The following is a 22188-nucleotide window of genomic DNA, read 5'->3' as shown; positions in this document are numbered from 1 at the left end:
CGTTTGTTTCCGTATATTTTTAATTTCTTCTCTAATTGCCTGGTTGACCCACTCATTCTTTAATAAGGTGTTCTTTAACCTCCATGCTTTTGGAGGTTTTCCAGACTTCTTCCTGTGGTTGATTTCAAGCTTCATAGCATTGTGGTCTTAAAGTATGCATGGTATAATTTCAATTCTTGTAAACTTATGAAGGGCTGTTTTGTGACCCAGTATATGATCTATCTTGGAGAATGTTCCATGTGCACTTGAGAAGAAAGTATATTCTGTTGCTTTGGGATGCAGAGTTCTAAATATATCTGTCAAGTCCATCTGATCCAATGTATCATTCAGGGCCCTTGTGTCTTTATTGACCGTGTGTCTAGATGATCTATCCATTTCTGTAAGTGGAGTGTTAAAGTCCCCTGCAATTACCACATTCTTATCAATAAGGTTGCTTATGTTGATGAGTAATAGTTTTATATATTTGGGGGCTCTGGTATTCGGCGCATAGACATTTATAATTGTTGGCTCTTCCTGATGGATACACCCTGTAATTATTATATAATGCCCTTCTTCATACTTGTTACAGCCTTTAATTGAAAGTCTAGTTTGTCTGATATAAGTATGGCTACTCCAGCTTTCTTTTGGCTTCCAGTAGCATGATAGATAGTTCTCCATCCCCTCACTCTCAATCTAAAGGTGTCCTCAGGTCTAAAATGAGTCTCTTGTAGACAGCAAATAGATGGGTCTTGTTTTTTTATCCATTCTGATACCCTATGTCTTTTGGTTGGCACATTTAATCCATTTACATTCAGTGTTATTATAGAAAGATACGGGTTTAGAGTCATTGTGATGTCTGTATGTTTTATGCTTGTAGTGATGTCTCTGATACTTTGTCTCACAGGATCCCCCTTAGGATCTCTTATAGGGCTGGTTTAGTGGTGACGAATTCCTTCAGTTTTTGTTTGTTTGGGAAGACCTTTATCTCTCTTTCTATTCTAAATGACAGACTTGCTGGATAAAGGATTCTCGGTTGCATATTTTTTCTGTTTAGCACACTGAAGATCTCGTGCCAATTCTTTCTGGCCTGCCAAGTTTCAAAGGAGAGATCAGTCACGAGTCTTATAGGTCTCCCTTTATATGTGAGGGCACGTTTATGCCTTGCTGCTTTCAGAATTTTCTCTTTATCCTTGTATTTTGCCAGTTTCACTATGATATGTCGTGCAGAAGATCGATTCAAGTTACGTCTGAAGGGAGTTCTCTGTGCCTCTTGGATTTCAATGCCTTTTTCCTTCCCCAGTTCAGGGAAGTTCTCAGCTATTATTTCTTCAAGTACCCCTTCAGCACCTTTCCCTCTCTCTTCCTCCTCTGGGATACCAACTATGTGTATATTATTTCTTTTTAGTGTATCACTTAGTTCTCTAATTTTCCCCTCATACTCCTGCATTTTTTTATCTTTCTCTCAGCTTCCTCTTTTTCCATAACTTTATCTTCTAGTTCACCTATTCTCTCCTCTGCCTCTTCAATCCGAGCCGTCGTCGTTTCCATTTTGTTTTGCATTTCGTTTAAAGCGCTTTTCAGCTCCTCGTGACTGTTCCTTAGTCCCTTGATCTCTGTAGCAAGAGATTCTCTGCTGTCCTCTATACTGTTTTCAAGCCCAGCGATTAATTTGATGACTATTATTCTAAATTCACTTTCTGTTATATTATTTAAATCCTTTTTGATCAGTTCATTAGCTGTTGTTATTTCCTGGAGATTCTTCTGAGGGGAATTCTTCCGTTTGGTCATTTTGGATAGTCCCTGGAGTGGTGAGGACCTGCAGGGCACTTCCCTTGTGCTGTGGTGTATAACTGGAGTTGGTGGGCGGGGCCGCAGTCAGACCTGATGCCTGCCCCCAGCCCACCGCTGGGGCCACAGTCAGACTGGTGTGTGCCTTCTCTTCCCCTCTCCTAGGGGCGGGATTCACTGTGGGGTGGTGTGGCCCGTCTGGGCTACTTGCACACTGCCAGGCTTGTGGTGCTGGGGATCTGGCGTATTAGCTGGGGTGGGTAGGCAAGGTGCATGGGGGCAGGAGGGGCAGGCTTAGCTTGCTTCTCCTTAGGTGATCCACTTCAGGAGGGGCCCTGTGGCAGGGGGAGGGAGTCAGATCCGCTGCCGGAGGTTTGGCTCCGCAGAAGCACAGAGTTGGGTGTTTGCGCGGAGCGAGCAAGTTCCCTGGCAGGAACTGGTTCCCTTTGGGATTTTGGCTGGGGGATGGGCGAGGGAGATGGCACTGGCCAGCGCCTTTGTTCCCCGCCAAGCTGAGCTCTGTCGTCCGGGGGCTCAGCAGCTCTCCCTCCCTTTGTCTTCCAGCCTTCCCGCTTTCTGAGCAGAGCTGTTAACTTATGACCTCCCAGACGGTAAGTTGCGCTTGCTGTCGGAACACAGTCCGTCCGGCCCCTCCGCTTTTGCCAGCCAGACTCGGGGCCTCTGCTTGGCTGGCAGGCTGCCCCTCCGCCCCGGCTCCCTCCCGCCAGTCCGTGGAGCACGCACCGCCTCGCCGCCCTTCCTACCCTCTTCCGTGGGCCTCTCGTCTGCGCTTGGCTCCGGAGACTCGGTTCTGCTAATCCTCTGGCGGTTTTCTGGGTTATTTAGGCAGGTGTAGGTGGAATCTAAGTGATCAGCAGGACGCGCGGTGAGCCCAGCGTCCTCCTATGCCGCCATCTTCCAAGCACCCCATGTTATAATTTTTAAAAGCTTTAAGTATTAGCCTGGAAATCCATGTCTTCTGAATACCAAATATTCTAATCGCAAATTCACTTTTTTTTTTTTGGGAGGGAGGATGGTCCTGAAGTGCAATCTGACCAGAGCACATAGAAGTTGTGTAAACAACCGGCCAGAGAAAATCTTTAGTAGGCCTTTTGACACATACTTTACTCATCTTATTTAATCCTCACAAGAACCCTAAAGACAGTAATTATTTACACTGGCAGATAACACTTACTGAATGACTACTAAGTACAAGACACTGTTCAAAGCACTTTGTATGGACTATGACCTCATTTAAGCCACATGACAATCCTATGAGAGAAGTACTTTAATTATCTGCATTTGTATAGTTCTGTAGTCTGACTCCAAAGCCCAAGCTCTTACCCACAGCTTTTTACTGCTTTTGCAATTGACTTACATGGAATAAACAATATTTTTGATATTACTGTTAGAATTCCATCAACTATTATTTAATGAATAACTTAAAAGGAGCAGTAACGAGAGAAGAAAAGATAGGATTAAAATTGATTCTATGTAAGCCTGGATCCCAATAAGCCATTATTTTCAGAAAATTTAATGAGCTCTTATAATAAGTTGTTAAAAAATGCTAAAAAGAAACAATGCTATTCAAAGAATCGGAAAATATTAATGCAAAATAAACCAAAAAAACAAATAAAATCAAGTAAAATGCAGGGAAATTAAGATTAGAATAAATCATATCCTATGCCTGCCTAGGATTTAGAAAATGCAAACCAAATCCACCCGAAGAAAATTAAGTTTGTGGGAATTCTGCAATTTGATATAGGCAGGGGTTTAATTTTGGTTGAAAATGTTTCTAGATTTATCATGGAAAAAAAAATCACTCTACGTACAGTAAGTGACCATGCTGCTAAATTTGAGTAACTCAAGGTCTACATAGTTTATTAGTGTACATATTTAATCACAACTAATATGGTTTAAAAAATTTACATTCTGGTTATGTTAATTTCCAGGCTTCAGGGATTATTATACTGCTCATTTTCATATTAAAATCTTTTAAAGGAGGTAAGGTAGGGAAGGAGGAGGAAGAGGAAGAGACTTACTACTGAAGTTTAGATCAGGAAGTAAAACAAAGGCCACAAAGTGCAAAGAGCCCAGGTATGTGTAAGTAAGCTTTTTTTCCCCTTTGTTTCTAACCCGTTTTTATACCTGGTGATTTCTTCCTCCAAAGTCTATTGCTAAAAAGGTAGAATCAGGGATACACACTTTCAGTCTTCTTATGTTAAACAACTACACAAATTAAGAATTCATCCAACTATATACTTATGATTTTGAGGACTTTGCTATATGTAAGGTATATCCTGTCTCCATGCCATTCTTTTGCTCAACTTTCTTTGTGAGATTCATTCATGTTGTTTTGTGTAACAGTAGCTCATTCATTCTTTTTACTGTATAGTATTGTATGAATGTACCACAACTATCCTTTTAATTGCTGTTGGGGATCTAGAAAATTTTTAGATCCCAAATGAACACCTTTTCTGCTCACTATATTTCATGTACTAAAATATTACTTGTGTATTAGCCATCTTATACTTTAGGTATTAGCAAATTACCAGGCAACACTTATTTGGTGCTAACCACGTCTACAGTGCTGAACTCTGTGCCACAATGATACAAAGACAGTTTTTTTCAGAAAGAGCACCTCAGAGTATAACAATGTTCGCCTAAGATGACATTTTGTGAATCAATAAAGTATAGTATCTAAAGGATTGATCTATAATTAATGAACTCATATAATTATTTCATAGAATTATTGTGAAGTGGGAAAAAGAACAAGAACCAATCTAAGTGGGATGGAGAACACTAATTCTCATAATCTGATAGACTCTGCAGATAAGAATAAAATTAATTTCAAACTCTGTTACCTGTCAATGTTTATTGAGTCTTTACCAATTGCCAGGTACTATGCTAAGCCCTTTATATGTATTCTTTCATTTATCCTCACAATAGTCCTATGAGAGGTGGTACCATTATCTCTATTTCACAGATGAAGCGACTTGAGATTTAGAAAGGCAATAACAGAACTACTGAGTGGAAACTCCTGGACTTAAGCCAAAGTCTCAATGACATTAAAATATTTTATTTATTTATTTTGTAATGTTTATTTATTTTTGAGAGAGAGACAGACAGACAGAATGTGAGCAGGAGAGGGGCAGAGAGAGAAGAAGAGAGAGAGAATCCCAAGCAGACTCCATGCTCAGCATGGAACCCAACTCGGGACTTGATCTCACGACCCTGAGATCATGACCTGAGCAGAAATCAAGAGTTGCACGCTCAACCAACTGAGCCATCCAGGCACCCCTCAACATATATCTACTGAGCACATGCCAAACACTGTTCACATTAGTAAACCAAATGGAAAAAAAAATTTCCTGCCTTTGTAGTGTTTATATTCTAGGAAGACACTGACAATAAAAATGGACACAACGAATAAGTAAATCACACAGTTACATTAGAAGGTGAACAGTGCTATAGGGGAAAGGAGCAGATGAAGTAATTGGAAGTGTACAGTTTTGCAGCTTTTGTAGCAGGAGGTGACTGAGATGTAGGACAGTGGTCTAGTGACTGGGAGCATGTGACTAATATAGAGCCTGGTAGGCCCCTTTTCAAAAATTTTGGCTTTTGAATGAAGGGGAAACCACCCTCCTTCTCCTGACAAATCTTGGCTAATTGTGATATGACTCCCTAAATAAATCTTAAAAGGGCACTGTGTAGTTGTTTAAACATAGGAAGAACAAAACTATGTATCTCTGGTTCTACCTTTTTAGCAGTAGACTCTGGAGAAAGAAACCATCAAATATAAAAATGGGTTAGAAACAAAGGAAAAAAGCTTACTTATACACACACACACATGCACACGTGAGCGCGCGTGCGCGCACACACACACACACTCAAGAGTAAATATCCTAGGGAGCTACTTTACACAAAAACACAGGTCTCCAGGCAACTTTCTTAAAATCAGTCCACATGGTTACTCTCAACCTATTAAGCCTGCATTAATAACAACAATAAAAAATCCTGTATTTTTCACAGAAAATACTTCTAGATTTTTTATTTTAGTATTACACATTTTACATGATCAGATGATGTAAAACATATAGATGAGTAAATAAAATCACTGAATAAAGTGATTTTTTTCCTAAGCCAATGCACATCAGAATAACTTCAAATCTTGTCTTAATCTTAGTAAATAGAACTTCCCTAACACCATGCTATCTTCAATTATCACTTATTTGTGAATTGATAGAAAATAATGGCTATCAATCAATCTGAGATGTCTAAGCTCTACAAATATTAATCGAGATATCCTCTAACAATGAGGCAATCTCTGGGAACATGGAGATTAAAAAGGCCAGCTTCAGAGTAAAATAATATTCTCTTCACAATAAGGTCACATGGAGTTTACCCAGTAGCCCTGATGTCTTCTTTTCAATAGGCAAACAATTAGCTGAAATAGGAAAATTGAAGGATGACTTCTTTTAGATGTAAGTTACTCATGATTTGTTCATAATGTAATGCAGTGTCCCCACTTTAAAATATAACTACTATATGGTGTGTTTATGACAATGGAATGGAAAAGCCATCAGTATTAACTTCTTATGACTATCTGTATCTTTCACATTTTATGACTACTGCCTGAAGGTCACAGATTAGATATAAGGAAGAATTTCTGACAGTGTGGGTATAAAAATGAGTTACTGACAAAGGTTATGAAAACAGCTTAAAGATCTTTCAGGAAAAGCATAAATGTTCACCCTGAGGGATGATTTGGTACTCTCCTACCTGCAAGCGGAATATAAAGAAGAAAACTCTCTAGGCCTTGTTATTCTTTTTTTTTTTTTCTTTTTAATGTTTATTTTTGAGAGAGAGTACAAGTGGGAAAGGGGCAGAGAGAGAGGGAGACACAGAATCTGAAGCAGGCTCCAGGCTCTGCGCTGTCAGCACAGAGCCTGATGCGGGGCTCAAACTCAGACTGAGAGATCATGACCTGAGCTGAAGTCTGATGCTTAACCAACTGAGCTACCCATGTGCCCCTATCCTTGTTATTCTTTAAACTAAAACTAAAAAGGCTTTCATTTCATCCTTTTCTTTTTTTTTTTTAAGCCCTAGAATCACAGTTCTTTATAACCACCCCCCTGCCTTCCCCCCCCCAGATGTGAGATTCAAACTTGCAATGGCATTATAAATATGTATTCTGACTAACTGCTTTCATTATCATCAAAATAAGGTATGTTTTGTTAATCTGTTTACCTAGATGAGGGGGTTATCTTTCATGCAAAATGCAATCAATATGTGTACTTACGTCTGCAACTCCCTTGGAAATGCATCAAAAAATAAGATGGGTTGATGGATGGATGAATGGATAAACATGTGATAAAACAAATACAGCACAATGTTAACAACTATAGAACAAACCTAAGAGGTGACTATATGGATGTTTATTATAAAACTGTTTCAACTTTTCTAAGTGTTTGAAGTTTTTAATAATAAATTATTGAGGGAAATGCAATCATATTTGAAACTGTTTTAAATGGTAAGAGAGAAATGTCCAAATCACACAGAATAATTCTGCAAAAAAACAGCAAGAGTTTGCTGGTTATATTTGTTGAGTTGCAGAGATTTGCATAACACCTTTACTTTATCTCCAGAAAAGTTCCTAAATTTACACTCTTATTGAGAAATGAAGGCAGGTAAAAAGGTTTAAGAATTCTATAGGGAAAGCAGTTCCTTTGACTGAATTCTGAAGAGCAAAAACTGAAATTGCTTCCATATCTAAAAAGAATATTTCCTTACCTACCCAGAATAACTTCATTTTCAATACAGATTTCCTAAAAGGAGATAGACAACACCTTCCTTTTGATTAATTATTCCTTTTGACATTGCCTTTTCACTGTAAATCTACCTGGAATTACCCAAAGCAAATCTGACAACAAAAACATGATCAGTACATTGGAAAGCTTACCTACTCAACAGGGTGCATATGAAGTATATGTGAACTGTGTCATAAACCTTTTAACGTAAATAACTTTCTGAAGTGGCATAAGTGAGGCATTGTTTTTGTTTGACATTCCATCAACGACTTTTTGGGAGTCATCTAAAATATACCACACCCTGCATTTATTTCATAAAGATAGGAAACTACACCATAATTCAAAGAAATTGCTCAGCTACTAGTGTATACATAAATGATCTATTTAATAATTATTTACTGAATACCTACTATGTGACAGACACTGCACTAAGTGTACCTTGGGTAACTGTGTAATATAAGATACAATTGTGTAATTGTGTAATATAAGATACAGGCCCTAACTTTATGAAATTGATGGTTTGGTTAAGGAAGATACACAAATGGACAATTATAAAACACTTAAGTTGATTGATAAGTATATGCATACAGTATTATTGTAATTACAAGGAGATACTCAACCCTACCTCAGGGATCTCTGGGAAGGACTCCTAAACTTAGTCTTAAAGAGTGAGCAGTGGCCTAGATAGGAGAGAATGGGAGAGAATATTCAATGCAGAGGTGGCAGCCTGACTAAAGTCACAGAGGCACAAAGGGAGAATGTTGTGGGCACAGAAGAGTAGTGCCAGAGTAAAAGCTCGTGGTATGGAGTGGAGAGACATGAGGCTAGAGAGAGGTAGGCAGAGGTCATTCCAGGGATGATCCTGTGGGATATTTTGAAGAGCCTGGACTTTTTCTTGGCCTCAAAAGGATTTTTAGAAGGGAATGACATTTTCAGATTGTATCCTAGCTAGATCTCTCTGGCCCCTAGAAGTATGAATGTGCGGGAGACATGGTGACCAGCTGCAAGAGTGATATGAAGACCTAAAGAAAGACTGCGACAGTAGGTAAGGTTTCTACCAAGAGAGGCAGATATGTTAGACTGAATGGGGGGTAACTTCCACGTGTCTGGCTTGCATAAGTCTGTAGTTGATAATGCCTTCCATCCAAAGTAGATAATACAGAAGGAAAGCCAAGTTGAAAGGGAAGAAGATGGATTCAGCTTTGAATGTGATATGTCTCTGGGTTATCTAGGTGATTTCCAGCAGAAAGTTAAATATAGGAGGCTGAAGGGGAGGTCTAAATGGGAGATTAAAATCTGAGTCAGCAAAATACTAGAGATACCCAAAATTATTGAGAGTGAATATTCAGGGTTTTATTTTGTTTTTGCTTTTAATTGTAGCCATTCTTTTATTACTGTTTTTATTTTTGAGAGAGAGAGAGACAGAGACAGAGGGTCACAGAGTGAGGGGGCCAGAGGATCTCAAGTGGGCTCTGTGCTGACAGCAGCAAACCGGATGCAGATGTGGGGGGCCTGAACTCACAAACTGTGAGATCATGACCTGAGACAAAGTCGGATACTTGACTGATAAGTCAGATGCTTGACTGACTGAGCCACCCAGGTCCTCCAATTTCAGCCATTCTAATAGGAATATACTAGATTCTCACCGTGGTTTTAATTTTTATTTTCCTAATGTCTAATGATGTGGCTTATTTGATGTTAGTGTAGCCTCTTTGGGGATCTGTTTACCTTATTCTCTGGGAGATTCTTTTTCAAATTCTTTGCCTACTTAAAAAATTAAGTTGTTTTCTTATTTTTACCTTTTGAGAGTTATTTATGCATTCCTGATACAAATCCTTTACCGGATACATGTTTTGCAAATGTTTTCTTCCAGTGTGTGGCTTCAACAATGTCTTTTGAAGAACATATGTTTTATCTCTCTGAACTTCAATTTCTCAATTTTTCTTTTCTACATCATGCTTCTGGAGTTGCACCTGAGGAGTCTTTGCCTAAATAAGATCACAAATATTTTCTCCTATTCTCTCTCTAGGAAGTTTTATTGTTTTGTTTTCCATATAGTTTATATGTACATCTATGATCCATTTGAATTAATTTTTGTTTATGGTATGAAGAATGGATGGATGTAATGAAACTGGATAGAATCAGTCATGAAGAGTGTATTGAATGTGAAGTGCAAAGGGTGGATGGAGCCTAGGAAAAAACATAAAATTAAGGGTTAAGTAACAGGTATTGGGCAAAAAAAGACACAAGGCATTGTCTGAGAAGCAGCAGGAAAATTCTGAATAATCAACACTGCCTAAGATAAACAATGGAAACTGTCTTCTTAACTTGGATGAGGTCACTAGTGACCTTACCAACAGCATTTACAGTCAAAACAAACCATTTCGATATCGGAACTACATCTAACTAACTACTTTATAGGAATTCCCCCTGTGGAAGCAAGAAGTCTGAAATTCCTGAGCACTCTTAAAGGTCACTTGGAAAGGCACGGGGCGGGGGGGGGGGGGGGGGGGGGACGGGGGGAGGGACGGGACGAGAGGGCGGCTCTGGGCTTCCCGACACTGAGGATGGCTGAGGCATATCCCAGTCACGCCCCTCGGGGCACTCCGGCATGAGGTCTTGGGGTTGGGGACAAACCCCAGGAATTACCGCCCCGCTAGGAAATCAGAATCACACTGATGGCCGGGTTTGGCTACACTGACACCTCATCAGGGAGGTAGCTGGTTAAACGGCAGCGCAATGCAAAGGCGAGGATGGAAATCTCTGCACTAGGGCAATCCCGAGCAAATTAGGGAAGTCCGTCCCACACGTCACCCGTTCTCGTGACCGAAGGAGAAAAGGCGTAACGCGCCGCTCTGCGCTACCCAACCTCGGGTCCAGCTCCTCCCAGGCAAAGAGCTCCTGCACTTACCCTGTCCTAGGTTGGGGATGTGTAAAGCCACTGGCTAAGGGGATCGCAGGTGCTCCTCGTCCTTTCCCAGAGGCCATGCTGGGGACTCTAGACAGACTGCCCGACCGACTGACCTTTCGCTTCCCCACCCTAGCAGTGGGCGGGTCACTTCTGGCGCAGCCGGCAGATCTCCCCCACCCCACCCGCAGAGGCCGGCTTGCCCGCCCCTCCAGCTAGTCGTAAAGTGCAGTAAAGGCGCTGACGTTTTGCGGCACCGTCGGTGAGGCCGGCGGCGTGGATTTTCTCTGTGCGCGAATCCTCGCTTTCGGTAGCTATATTTTCGGAAAGGCTGCTTTTAGGCTTTTGGGGACCCAACTACAATTCTCTCTAGGGTAATTGTGTGCTCCTAGGTTGGTGTAACGAGAAAATGCGGGGTAGGGTTGTTTACAAACATTCATTCCAATCCTCATGTAAGAGGCGTGGAGTGAGGTTCTCAGACCTCGCTCGTGACTTGCCGTCTCTCCTCCGGCTGTTTTGGTTTTCAGTTTCCATGTTCATCACTAGATTTAAGATATCCTCGGTGTAGCTGACACATGTTTTTCTTGTTCGCTTCGTCCTGCAGTCTCCCTGGACTTTGAAATGCTTTACCTGATCGGCCTGGGCCTGGGCGATGCCAAGGACATCACAGTCAAGGGTCTGGAAGTTGTTAGACGCTGCAGTCGGGTGTATCTGGAAGCCTATACCTCAATCCTGACTGTAGGGAAGGAAGTCTTGGTAGGTGCTTAAGGATCTCCAGTCCTGGGAAGAAAGCTAACAGCTGATTTTCATTACACTAAGCTGAACGCACTTTTCAGGTCTGCTTGTTGAAACCTTTTAAAACCCATCCCCTGCTCATTAAGGATCTGAGGAGTACAAGAATGGAAATAATACAACAACCAAGTGACTTGGAAAATGAAAGGGTGCTTTTGTCTTACTTTACAAGTCTAATTTTGTGGTTTTCTCCAGTAAATAGGAAAGGAAAGTTACTTTACACTCCTGGGGATAGTTCTCAAAATCCCTTATTTCATGAGATAGTCCATTTTTTTCTGAGTTGAGGGCTAATGAGGTACTGACATAGCCTTAATGAGTTGGTTATATATTCAGAAACCACGCTGAAAGCTTCTCCCTTTGAAGTATTTCCATAGGGAATGGTAATCGCCTTTCTGTCTGTATCCTATCCAGAGACGGCTTACCTTTAAAAAGACTCCCCGTAAGGCTTATACACGTACTCTTGTGTATACTGAATAAGCCTGGGACTTAATAAACTTAGGATTTGTTAATTTATCATGCATTTAGCTGGCTCTTGTTAAGGGCTCAGTACATTTTGGTGGAGGGGTTAAGTAGTTCATGTCCATTGTCAAACTCCAAATGGCATGTAAATTAAGATGAACAGAGTGTTGGACGTGTTATAGGAGGAGGGAGAGGATTTTAGAATTGTCTGGTCTATCAAGGCTTCTAAACAAAAAAAAATGACCTAGAGAATTTCAGGTCTAATGCCCTCTCAAATTCACAGCCCAGGGAATTCTGGTCTCAGAGTTATAAGGAATTAAGGACTGCTACTTGAATTGGTATTGATATGAAAGTTGCATCTAACGACCAGCTTTGATTCGTTGACTCTGGTTTGTTAGGATGGAAGCAAATTGTCTAAGCTCAAGATAATAAGTATTCCTCTCTTACCAGTAATTAAGGAAAACTAGAATGGACTTAAATTCATCTAAGAGAGTAGAGACAAATAAAACAAATCAGCATTTTTTAGGGTAAGATGTCAGGATTTAGCATAGAGGAAAGTTTGGACCTGACTTGAAATCTTCTCTGTTACATGTTACCATGTAATCTTGGACAAGTCCTTTAACTTTAGTTTTTTACTTTGTGAAATGGGGATAAGAATGCTCACCTCATAGGTTCTTAATGTAGTGCCTGTCACGAAAGTCTCCAGAAATGGTAGTTGTTGATAGGCACATTTCTGGATTTATCTAAACCTCAATTATCTCATTTGTGACAATAGAGATAATAACCAATTGGAGATTTTATTAAGGTAGGGTTTTATTAAGATGATATATTTGAGGTGGCTCAGTTGGTGAAACGTCCGACTCTTGATTTCCACTCAAGTTATGATCTCATGGTTTGTCAGAGCCCCATTTCGGGGCTCTGTCTCACAGACTGCACTGTAAGCACAGAGCCTGCTTGGGATATTCTCTCTCTCTCTCTCTCTCTCTCTCTCTCTTTCTCTCTGCTTGAGTTCTTTCTCAAAATAAATAAACATTAAAAAAATAAAAAAAAGATGATATATTTGAAAGTGCTTTGTAAATTTTAAGTGCTAACTAAATGGTAATGTTGGTTGCTGTAATTTTTTCAAGTATTCTTTTCCCAAAAATGTAGAATTCGGGCTGGGCCCAACCTCACCTGCAGGTAGATTATGTGTTCTTTGTTAAGGTGCTGGAATATCCATTTCTCTACAATAATAAGTGCTAATATTAATAGAATACTTACTATGTACTGTTCTAAGTGCTTTATATGTGGAACAGGATTATTATTCTATAATTACTGTTCACAGTTTACAGGCACAAAGAAACTTGCCCAAGGTCATACACATAATGAGTGATAGAGCCAGAATATGAGCCGAGGCAGTCCTGAGTTGAGAACCACCACTCTTCACCTTTGTAACATACAGTGTCTCTGTATACTCAGGGGTAGATCATAGCTTCACAGAATAATAATTTCAGAGAAAGGTAGCATTCAAGCAAAATGGTGAATTTTGAATCTTCTTATCACAAAATTCCATCAGTCTGTTCTTCATGACCTTCTCCAGGTCTTTAGTTCATGTTTTTCCCTGAGCAACTTTCTGTGTGACATCAGCCACCTTTAGTGACTCTTTTCTAGAATAAGTTAAGGTATAAATAAATAAATAAATAAATTCATGCCTTATATTGCCCAGTAAAATGTCAGAGCCACTTTCTCTTCAGTGACTTCCTTTTTGTTTTTTCATTTCTACCTTTTTCTTTCTTTAAACAAATTGATTTTTAAAAATTGTTGACACGTGCTCACACCTGTATGTACAATCTAGTCTCAATAACTGGATAATTATTACACAGTGCATAAAAAAGATTGGAAAAACCTATTTTCTGCAGTGAACATGTGCTTTCTTTTATCAATAATCACACAAAATTATGAAAGCCATATATAGATGTTACTAAACAAATCTGGAATTTATCTATTCTTACATTGAAAGCTATTGTTTTCAAATTGCCAAACAGGTAGTATTGTTTATATGTTCTGTAGTATTCAAAAGTTCATTAAACTAGAGACAGTGAATCCAGGGAAGAGTTTTAGTTTTGTTATATACACTTTGAATTTCTTTAGGCGCTTTCTGTGAATAAATTATGATCTTCTATGCCGATTTGGTGTAATACACTTGTAGTGCCTTATACAAAGAAGTAAAAGGTATGGCCTTTGTTCTCAAGTGGTTCATGATTTATCTGTGTTATACCCAGGAAAACATAAATAATAAAGGAAGATTTAAATAACAATTCATGACAACAGTGAAAGAAGCTATAAAATGATATTGCTGGGAAGAACTTAGATGACCTTACTTAAGCCAGTGCTCTTGTTTTCATGAATTAGGAGAAGCTGCCTTACATAATAAATAATTACTAGTTATTAATTCTAATTGAAATCCATATAAGAAAGAAGATCACTTCATGGGGCACCTGGGTGGCTCAGTTTGGTTAAGCATTCAACTTCAGCTCAGGTCGATCTTACAGTGCATGAGTTTGAGCCCCATATCAGGCTCTGCTGTCAGAGCAGAGCCTGCTTCAGATCCTATGTCCTCCTCTCTCTCTCTGTCCCTCCCTGCTCGCGCTCTCTCAAAAATAAACAAACATTAAAAAAAGAAAAAAAGATCACTTCAGTCCATGGTGGTCAAGGGAGACTACAGAATAGATGGAATTTAAGCTGTGTCTTAATGCATCCCAATCTTTTTGTTTTATTTCTTTTGTTTTCATAGTCTAGATTGAAAATGGCAATATTTGCACAGCTCCGCAGGGTAAATAGAGAAAGCAGCTATGGCCAAAAGGAGCTAACTTTGGGGCTTTAGCCACCCTGCAAAAAGCAGAGGAGATCACTAAGCTCTGCCTGTCTATGGCTTATTTATGATACATGGGATGTTTTGTAATCAACCAAGGTTCTGTGACTTTGGACAATCAGTTAACTTTTCTGTGGTCTTTTTCTTATCTCTAAAACAGGGATAAAAATAGGGGCTATCTCATAGATTATAACGAAGATTCAATGAATTCATAGGCGTAAGTTCTTAGAACTATGCCTGACCCCAGAGTGATCCTAATGTAAATATACTATAAATGTTGTTATTGTAGATAAGACTTGGCAAAGGGAAGAGAAAGAGACAGTTATTATAGATAAGATTTGGTAAAGGGAAGAGAAAGAGACAGTTATAGATAAGATTTGGTAAAGGGAAGAGAAAGAGCATAGTGTTCTTTACTGGAGAAAAAATAATTGTGAGCAAAAGCATGGAAGAAACAAGCATAATAATTTGCTATACTTGTTCTTGGGCATCACTCAAATAACTTTCATTTTCTTCCAGTATGTATGTTCCCTCCCTTTTCTTCCTAATCTACTTCATCTGGGTACCAACTCGCTCTACTTCCTGTCTTCCTATCTGATAGCTGTGGAATGATATTGGAGGGATAGAGGAGAAGACAGTAAAGGCCTTCCCACTGAGAAAGATGAGGCAACCAGCTATGACCTTCATTAACTTCCCATTAACTTCCCATTTGTCCTTGCCCTAAATCTGAATCTGTCTTCCCTCCAGTCTTAGAAAATGACTTGTTAGGCGCGTCTGAGTGTCTCAGTCAGTAGTGTCCAGCTCTTCATTTTGGCTTTGGTCATGATCTCACAGTTTGTGGGATTGAGCCCTGCATTGGGCTCTGCGCTGTCAGCACAGAGCCTGCTTCAGATTCTATGTTTCCCTCTCTCTGCCCTTCTGCTTGTATTCTCTCTCAAAAAAAAAAAAACAAAACAAAAAAAAAAGAAAAGAAAATGGCTTGTTAGATTGAACTTCTCTTCCTGTTCAAGACTAAGTAGATGTGTTTTTCTCAAACTTCTTTCTCTCCCTTCCTCTGAAACTTTATTCCCATCAGTTATTCTTTCTTCTTTATGTTCAGTCTGTCTTAATATGCTTCTCCCCTGAACCTGAAACCATATTTAGGTATTGTCTCTTCTGAAAACTCTCTCCTTTAATTTTTTTTTTTTTTTTTTATGTTTATTCATTTTTGAGACAGAGACAGAGTGCAAGTCGGGGAGGGGCAGAGAGAGGGAGACACAGAATCTGAAGCAGGCTCCAGGCTCTGAGCTGTCAGCACAGAGCCTGATGCAGGACCTGAGTCGAAGTCAGATGCTCAACTGACTGAGCCACCCAGGCACCCCAAAATTCTCCACTTTTAAACATCTTTTCTCCATAGTTACTATTCTCTTATTTATCCAAAGTTTTTGAAAAAGCAGCATACTTTTATTGTCCCTGCTTCACTCATGTCTCATACTCCTGTGAGCTGATTTCCATTCCTCTGAAATATTTGTTTGTTGAGCAGTTATTTAATAGCTGAGAATGCCAGAGGATACTTTTCAATTCTTACCTGTTTTACTGCTTTTTTTTTTTTTATTTTTTTTTTTATTTTATTTTTTTTTGATTTTATTTTTTTTTTATTTTTTAATATATGAAATTTACTGTCAAATTGGTTTCCATACAACACCCAGTGCTCATCCCAAAAGGTGCCCTCCTCAATACCCATCACCCACCCTGCCCTCCCTCCCACCCCCCATCAACCCTCAGTTTGTTCTCAGTTTTTACCTGTTTTACTGCTTTTGACATACTTGCTCACTCCTTGAAGCTGGCTCTTAAGACATGACTTTTTCTTAGTTTTATTTGTACTTTTCCATTTTTCTCAGTCCCTTTTGTAAACCCTATTTCTCTGTTCTTTCTTTAAATGTTAATGTGTGTGTGTGTGTGTGTGTGTGTGTGTGTGTGTGTTTAAGATTTTGTTAAGATTTTGTTTACACATTCTACTTCTGGCCTGTACTTTTCTATTTTTTTTTTTTTTTTGACTAGGTAATACATTGTATGGTATAAAATTAAAAAGATATTAGGGGTGCCTAGGTGACTCAGTTGATTAAGGGTCCCAACCCTTGATTTTAGCCCAGGTCATGATCTCACAGTTTGTGTGATCAAGCCCCATGTAGGGCTCTGTGCTGATAGCATAGAGTCTGCTTAGGATTCTCTCTCTCTTTGCCTACTTAGGATTCTCCTCTCTCTTTGCCCCTCCCCTAGTCTCTCTTTCTCTCTCAAAATAAATAAACATTTAAAAAAGAATTTAAAAGATACTAAATGGTATATACATTGCAATATTTCTAGCCCAGTTCCCCTTCATAGAGGCAGTTATTACTAATTTTTCATGTATCCTTCCAGGAATACCCAAAAGTAATTTTAATTTTGAGTTTTTACCTTGCCCTCCTTATACAAAACCTGCCAACTTAAAGCAAGAAGCTTTAAACATTGCTTTCAACTTAAAGCAATGAATTTTTTGAGTTTTACCTTCATTTTCATGGAGGAGATTAGGGCTGATGCTATACAAAAACTGGCTAATGAGTCATTTGATAATGTATAATATAAATTTAAAATTATTTGTTAAATTATACTGCTTTTCCCCCCTGCCCCTTCCCTGACTCTTACTAGATTCCATGCTTCTATAGCACTTAATGATGTGGTTAGATAATTCCCCACTAGACATTATAAGCCACAGGACAGGGGCCATGTATGTCTCATTCAGCACTATTTGCTGACAACAAGCATAGAGGTTGGCTTGGAGGTTGTGTATAGGAAATATTCTTTGGGGCACCTGGGTGGCTCAGTCAGTTGAACGTCTGACTTCGGCTCAGGGCATGATCTCACAGATTGTGAGTTTGAGCCCCGTGTCGGGCTCTGTGCTGACAGCTCGGAGCCTGGAGCCTGCTTCAGGTCCTGTGACTCCCTCCTCTGCCCCTCCCTACTCATGCTCTGTCTCTCTCTCCCTCAAAAATAAATAAACATTAAAAAATTTTTTAAAAAAGAAATATTCTTTGAGTAAATGAATAAACAAGTAGGTAAATTAAGAATAATGTAATACCAGTTTCTTACTACTTTTATTATCTCTTCCCTTTTTTACATTTTTTTTCAAAAGGATCAGCTATTTGGTTATAATGGAGTGTTTGGGGTGTAAGTGTACGGTTATGCATATATGGATACTTTTTTTTTTAATATTGTGTTTCAATTAGATAATGAAATGTTTCTTAAGTAATAAATATGGAGTGATACATGATAGAAGTCTTGAGAAGAGTGGGGTTTTCTGTTGTTGAATCATAAAGTATTGAATAGGATTTAAAATTACTGCTAGCATTAAGCTAGTCACATGTGATTTTTTAAATTTTTTTTAAGAAATGTTATAAGTTCAGTGAGTGATGGGCATTGATGAGGGCACCTGTGGGTTGAGCACTGGGTGTTGTATGGAAACCAATTTGACAATAAATTTCATATTAAAAAAAAGATGTTAGAAGTTCAGGAAAAAAAGCGTTTCCTTCAGTTTTCAGTAATCATGTGTATGTCTTAGATATATGTGAATATAAATGTTCTACCACTGATAAGTTTTCTGGGCTCATGAAATTAAAGGAAGTTATATGCAAATGAATGATTAAGAAAAAATATAAAAGTGAAAATAGAACACTTTTTATCTGTAAAAACGTCATTGTCATTGGGAACTTCTGGAACATCTCTGCAAAGATATGCAGAGAAAGGGAAGGGATCTTTTTTCAAGAACAGATTCTAGTTAAGTATTAAGAAATAGTTATCTGAGTTGGAACTATAGCCTTTATCTTCAAATGCTTAATCATTTGCTCATTTACTCTTTTGCTTGACAGATATTGAGTACCAGATAACGCTTCTATTATAGCAGTCCTTGTAACATTTGACTTCTAATATAATCTTTATAGCTCAAACTTCTCAGTATGTAAGAAATAGTATTTGTCTATGCATCCACTTTTACTATATTTGAATTACATATTATTCCACGGGAAATCAGTCAATAAGATTCATGACTTTGCATAATAGTTTGTAACCACTGCCATATGACCACTGGCATACCAGTTCACTCTCTGTACTTACATGCTGCCACCCATTAAGGTCAGCCTCCTGGGTTTATTCTTTAGAGTTGAACTTCACGGAATTGGTTCACAAAGCAGTTTGTGTTGAGACTTCCTATATACTTAGAATTCTTTTCTCTCCCCTGGATCTCTGCCTTTTTAGCAGGAAGTAGGAAATACAGTTGTTATTTATTTATTTATTTATTTTCTTATTTATTTATTTTAGAGAAAAAATGAGTGGGGAAGAGGTGCAGAGGGAGAGAAAGAGAATCTTAAGCAGGCTTCATGCTCAGCACAGAGCTTGACGTGGGGCCCATCCCATGATTCTAGGATCATGACCCGAGCCAAAACCAAGAGTCTAACACTCAACCGACTCACCCAGGCACCCCAGAAATACAGTTTTCAATCAATCTTTCTTGCAATTATATAGGAATGTTTGCTGGTTCTGTAAATGACTGAATCTTAATTTTCTATTATTTCTCATTGAAGTTACCTTTTATTTTAGCCAGAGTCCTATAGGTTTTCCTATGGAAAATTTAATTAAACCCAAATTACCATGTATGTTTATAGTTATTATTTAATATATTCATTTTTATTAGTATGTTTATGAAGTAAGACTCGTACAAACATGTTCTCTGTTCATTCTACAGTATTCTGCCTGGTCTGTTAGACTCAGATTTAGATAAATTTAAAATGCAGAAAGTCTCAGATGTTAGGAGGTCTACCTCCTCTTGGGATATTAAGATAGCCCCAAAGACAGAGTTTAATTGCAACATGTTATAGAGTGCTAGCTCACTGATGAGTCCTATTCAGTGATCTATGTATGGATGTCTGGATGGTTGCCAAAATTTGCACCAGCCCCAGACAGAGATTAGTGTGTGTGTGTGTGTGTGTGTGTGTGTGTGTGTAAATGGTCACCTGCTGTCTCATTTTGATATTGGACTTAAATCTGTAGGAAGAGTTCTACGGAAGAAAATTGATTCTTGCTGATAGAGAAGAAGTGGAACAAGAAGCAGATAATATTTTAAAGGATGCCGATATCTGTGATGTTGCATTCCTTGTGGTTGGTGATCCATTTGGGTAAGTCAAAGCAGATATTTTAATTTATTTGCTTGTTTTTAACTCGGTAAGAATTAATCCATTTAAAACTTTTACTTGCCAGGTCCTAATAAAGGACTGTGTTTACCTAGGTTCTAAAATCTCATAAACTTTCATTATCTTTGAGATTAGTGAAGAAAATCTGCTTGATAAGGATGTCATCATATGTAACTCTTACATTGGTTATTAAGGGTCTGTTCTAAAGTTTGTATCATTGCTTTTGCTATTCTTTTAGAAGATAACTTAGGACATCAAATGACCTAACTAGTATATTATTATTAATAAGTTTATTACATTATCAAGAGTTATAGCTGCCATTTATTTTTCAGGTAAATTGCAAGCATCTTCTGATTCCTTTATCCTAGGCTTTTTTGTTTTTCTTTTTTAATCACTTCATATTTATCAACATTGTCACTTTACTTGCCTTGAATTTAAAAATCTGTCAAGCCTCAGATTTCAATTTCTTATATCCCTTGGGAGCTCTGTTCTTTCCCCATTACTAAAAAGATGGGTTTCTACTTGTCTAGTCAAGCATCATCAATCTCTAATGTCAAGCAAAACAGAGGAGTTCTTTGTCTCCAGCTGGTGACCCAAGATTTATGTCACAGATTTAGGGAACATAAGGACAATTAAAGCACTATGAACTCACCACCAAGGATGTTTTTCAAAAAGAATGGAGTTACATGTGCATGTGTCTGTCAAAAAAAAAAAAGTAATTTACATCAGTATGGTATGCCAGAGATTATGTTTCCTTATTATGCTTGGTTGCAAATGACATTGTATAATCACACATTTAAAAATAACAGTTTGTTTTAGCCTATGACATTGTTTTCTGTAAGTCTTCCTCCAAATTAACAGTACCTATTTTTCCTTTATTTATTTCTTTTAGCCAGAAAATAGTAAAATAAAATAAAGGTGATGAAAAATTCTATGTATAAAATGTCTTGAAACTCTTGTAGGATTTTCTCATTAGTGCACTGGATTCCTGCCAAAATTCCATATTTTTTTATAGTGACACCTTCTGAACTCACCAAACTTTCTTACTTGATGGTATAACAATTCTTACAGTCACCTAAAAGAGTAATCTCAGAGTTACTTTTGACTTCCATGGCATCTAGTCACTGACAGAGCCCAGCAAACCAGTGCTGCTCAATGTGAGGTTTATAGATTGGTCCCAGCCCACAAATTTTCTAGTCCATGATGAGAACTACAGAAATTGAGAGTAAGCATTTAGAAATTCTATAGCAGTTTTTAGAAGTAATTTTATCTCTGCTGAATCTCATAATTATAATTTGGAGCTTATATTTTGTATTTTATATTTTATTTTCCTAATCATTAATTTTGATTGCATTTTACAAAACTATTGTTCCATGACCATTTAGAACTTAAAATATTGACCTTTTACTAGTTAGTATGAGAAGCACTGCTTTTGACCTTTCTTTTTGTTAACCAAATTTTTTTAAATCTTTTTTATTCCCTAGTTTAATATAGTAGCCTTTTGTCTGGTCCAGGTACAGATTCTTATTTCATTACCTATGTTGTAGTCAAATTTATATTTGTGAAACCACAATTTGAAAATCTTACTTGAGCTCAAAGTGAGAATTAGTAGCTCTGTCCGTTGGCCAGACATGAAAGGTACTGTCCAGCCTGCCCTTCTAACTGTATTTGGTTTTCTTGTACTAGTTTGCCCACACTCATGCCAACCAGTTTGTTCTTCCACCATCATCTTGATTTCTCATTCTATACATCTGTTCAAACTCTTCCCTGCATCTATAATACCTTTTGGTATATTTCTGATTGTCAGAGTCCAGCCATCTTTTGAAGCCTAACTCAGACATCATATTCTCAGTGATGCAGTCTTTTATTACCCAGATGAGAAGTTCTGTTTCTAACAGCTAAAGTATTATTCATATGAGTTTTCATACATTGCCTCACAATGTATTTTTTTAATAAATATATACCTCTACCTTTTATATTTGTAGGCTGTCCTTCACAATTTTATCTCCCTAGTTTCCCTCACAATATAGTAGATATCAATGAAATATTAATGGAAAGAGTTGTTTAATATTTTGCCTGGGGTCACAAAGGAAGATGAGGCATATCTTAGACTGACATTTCTCCATTCAATAAATATCTTTGGAACACTTATATCATGACAGGCACTCCTACATGCTGGATATATGTTAGATGATAAAACACAGGCTTCACAGTTTAGTAAGGGAGGCTGACATCAATGAAAGAAAAAATAACAAATTTAAAATTTTGATAGGCCTGTCAAGGAAAAAAAGGACTCACAGGAATAGGCTAATTTGTGCAGGGTATATGGAAAATCCTTTTTGTTGAGGTAATATTTAAACAGGTGTCTGAAAGATGAAAGGAATAGCTGAAGGGAAGAACATTGTA

At 38.2% G+C, this 22188-nt stretch overlaps 1 protein-coding gene across 22 annotated transcripts in view; it reads left to right on the top strand.

Annotated features, from left to right (window-relative positions):
- The first annotated feature begins 10101 nt into the window (after positions 1-10101).
- Positions 10102-22188, top strand: part of DPH5 (diphthamide biosynthesis 5) — a 92906-nt gene continuing 80819 nt past the window's right edge. For 20 of the 22 annotated variants that reach the window (XR_006206449.1, XR_006206450.1, XR_006206448.1 and 17 more), the window contains exons 1-2: positions 10102-11241; positions 19643-19767. Coding sequence is in view for 10 of the 22 variants with exons in the window: in XM_042953083.1 (XP_042809017.1) it covers positions 11107-11241; positions 19643-19767 (260 nt within the window). In the remaining 12 variants the exon portion in view is untranslated. The remainder of the gene's footprint in view (positions 11242-19642; positions 19768-22188) is intronic. The other 2 variants (XM_042953077.1, XM_042953078.1) reach the window with 2 other exon arrangements.

This window comes from Panthera leo, chromosome C1 (assembly GCF_018350215.1).
Source record: "Panthera leo isolate Ple1 chromosome C1, P.leo_Ple1_pat1.1, whole genome shotgun sequence".
Taxonomy (NCBI): domain Eukaryota; kingdom Metazoa; phylum Chordata; class Mammalia; order Carnivora; family Felidae; genus Panthera; species Panthera leo.
This window is presented reverse-complemented; position numbering and strand designations above follow the sequence as displayed.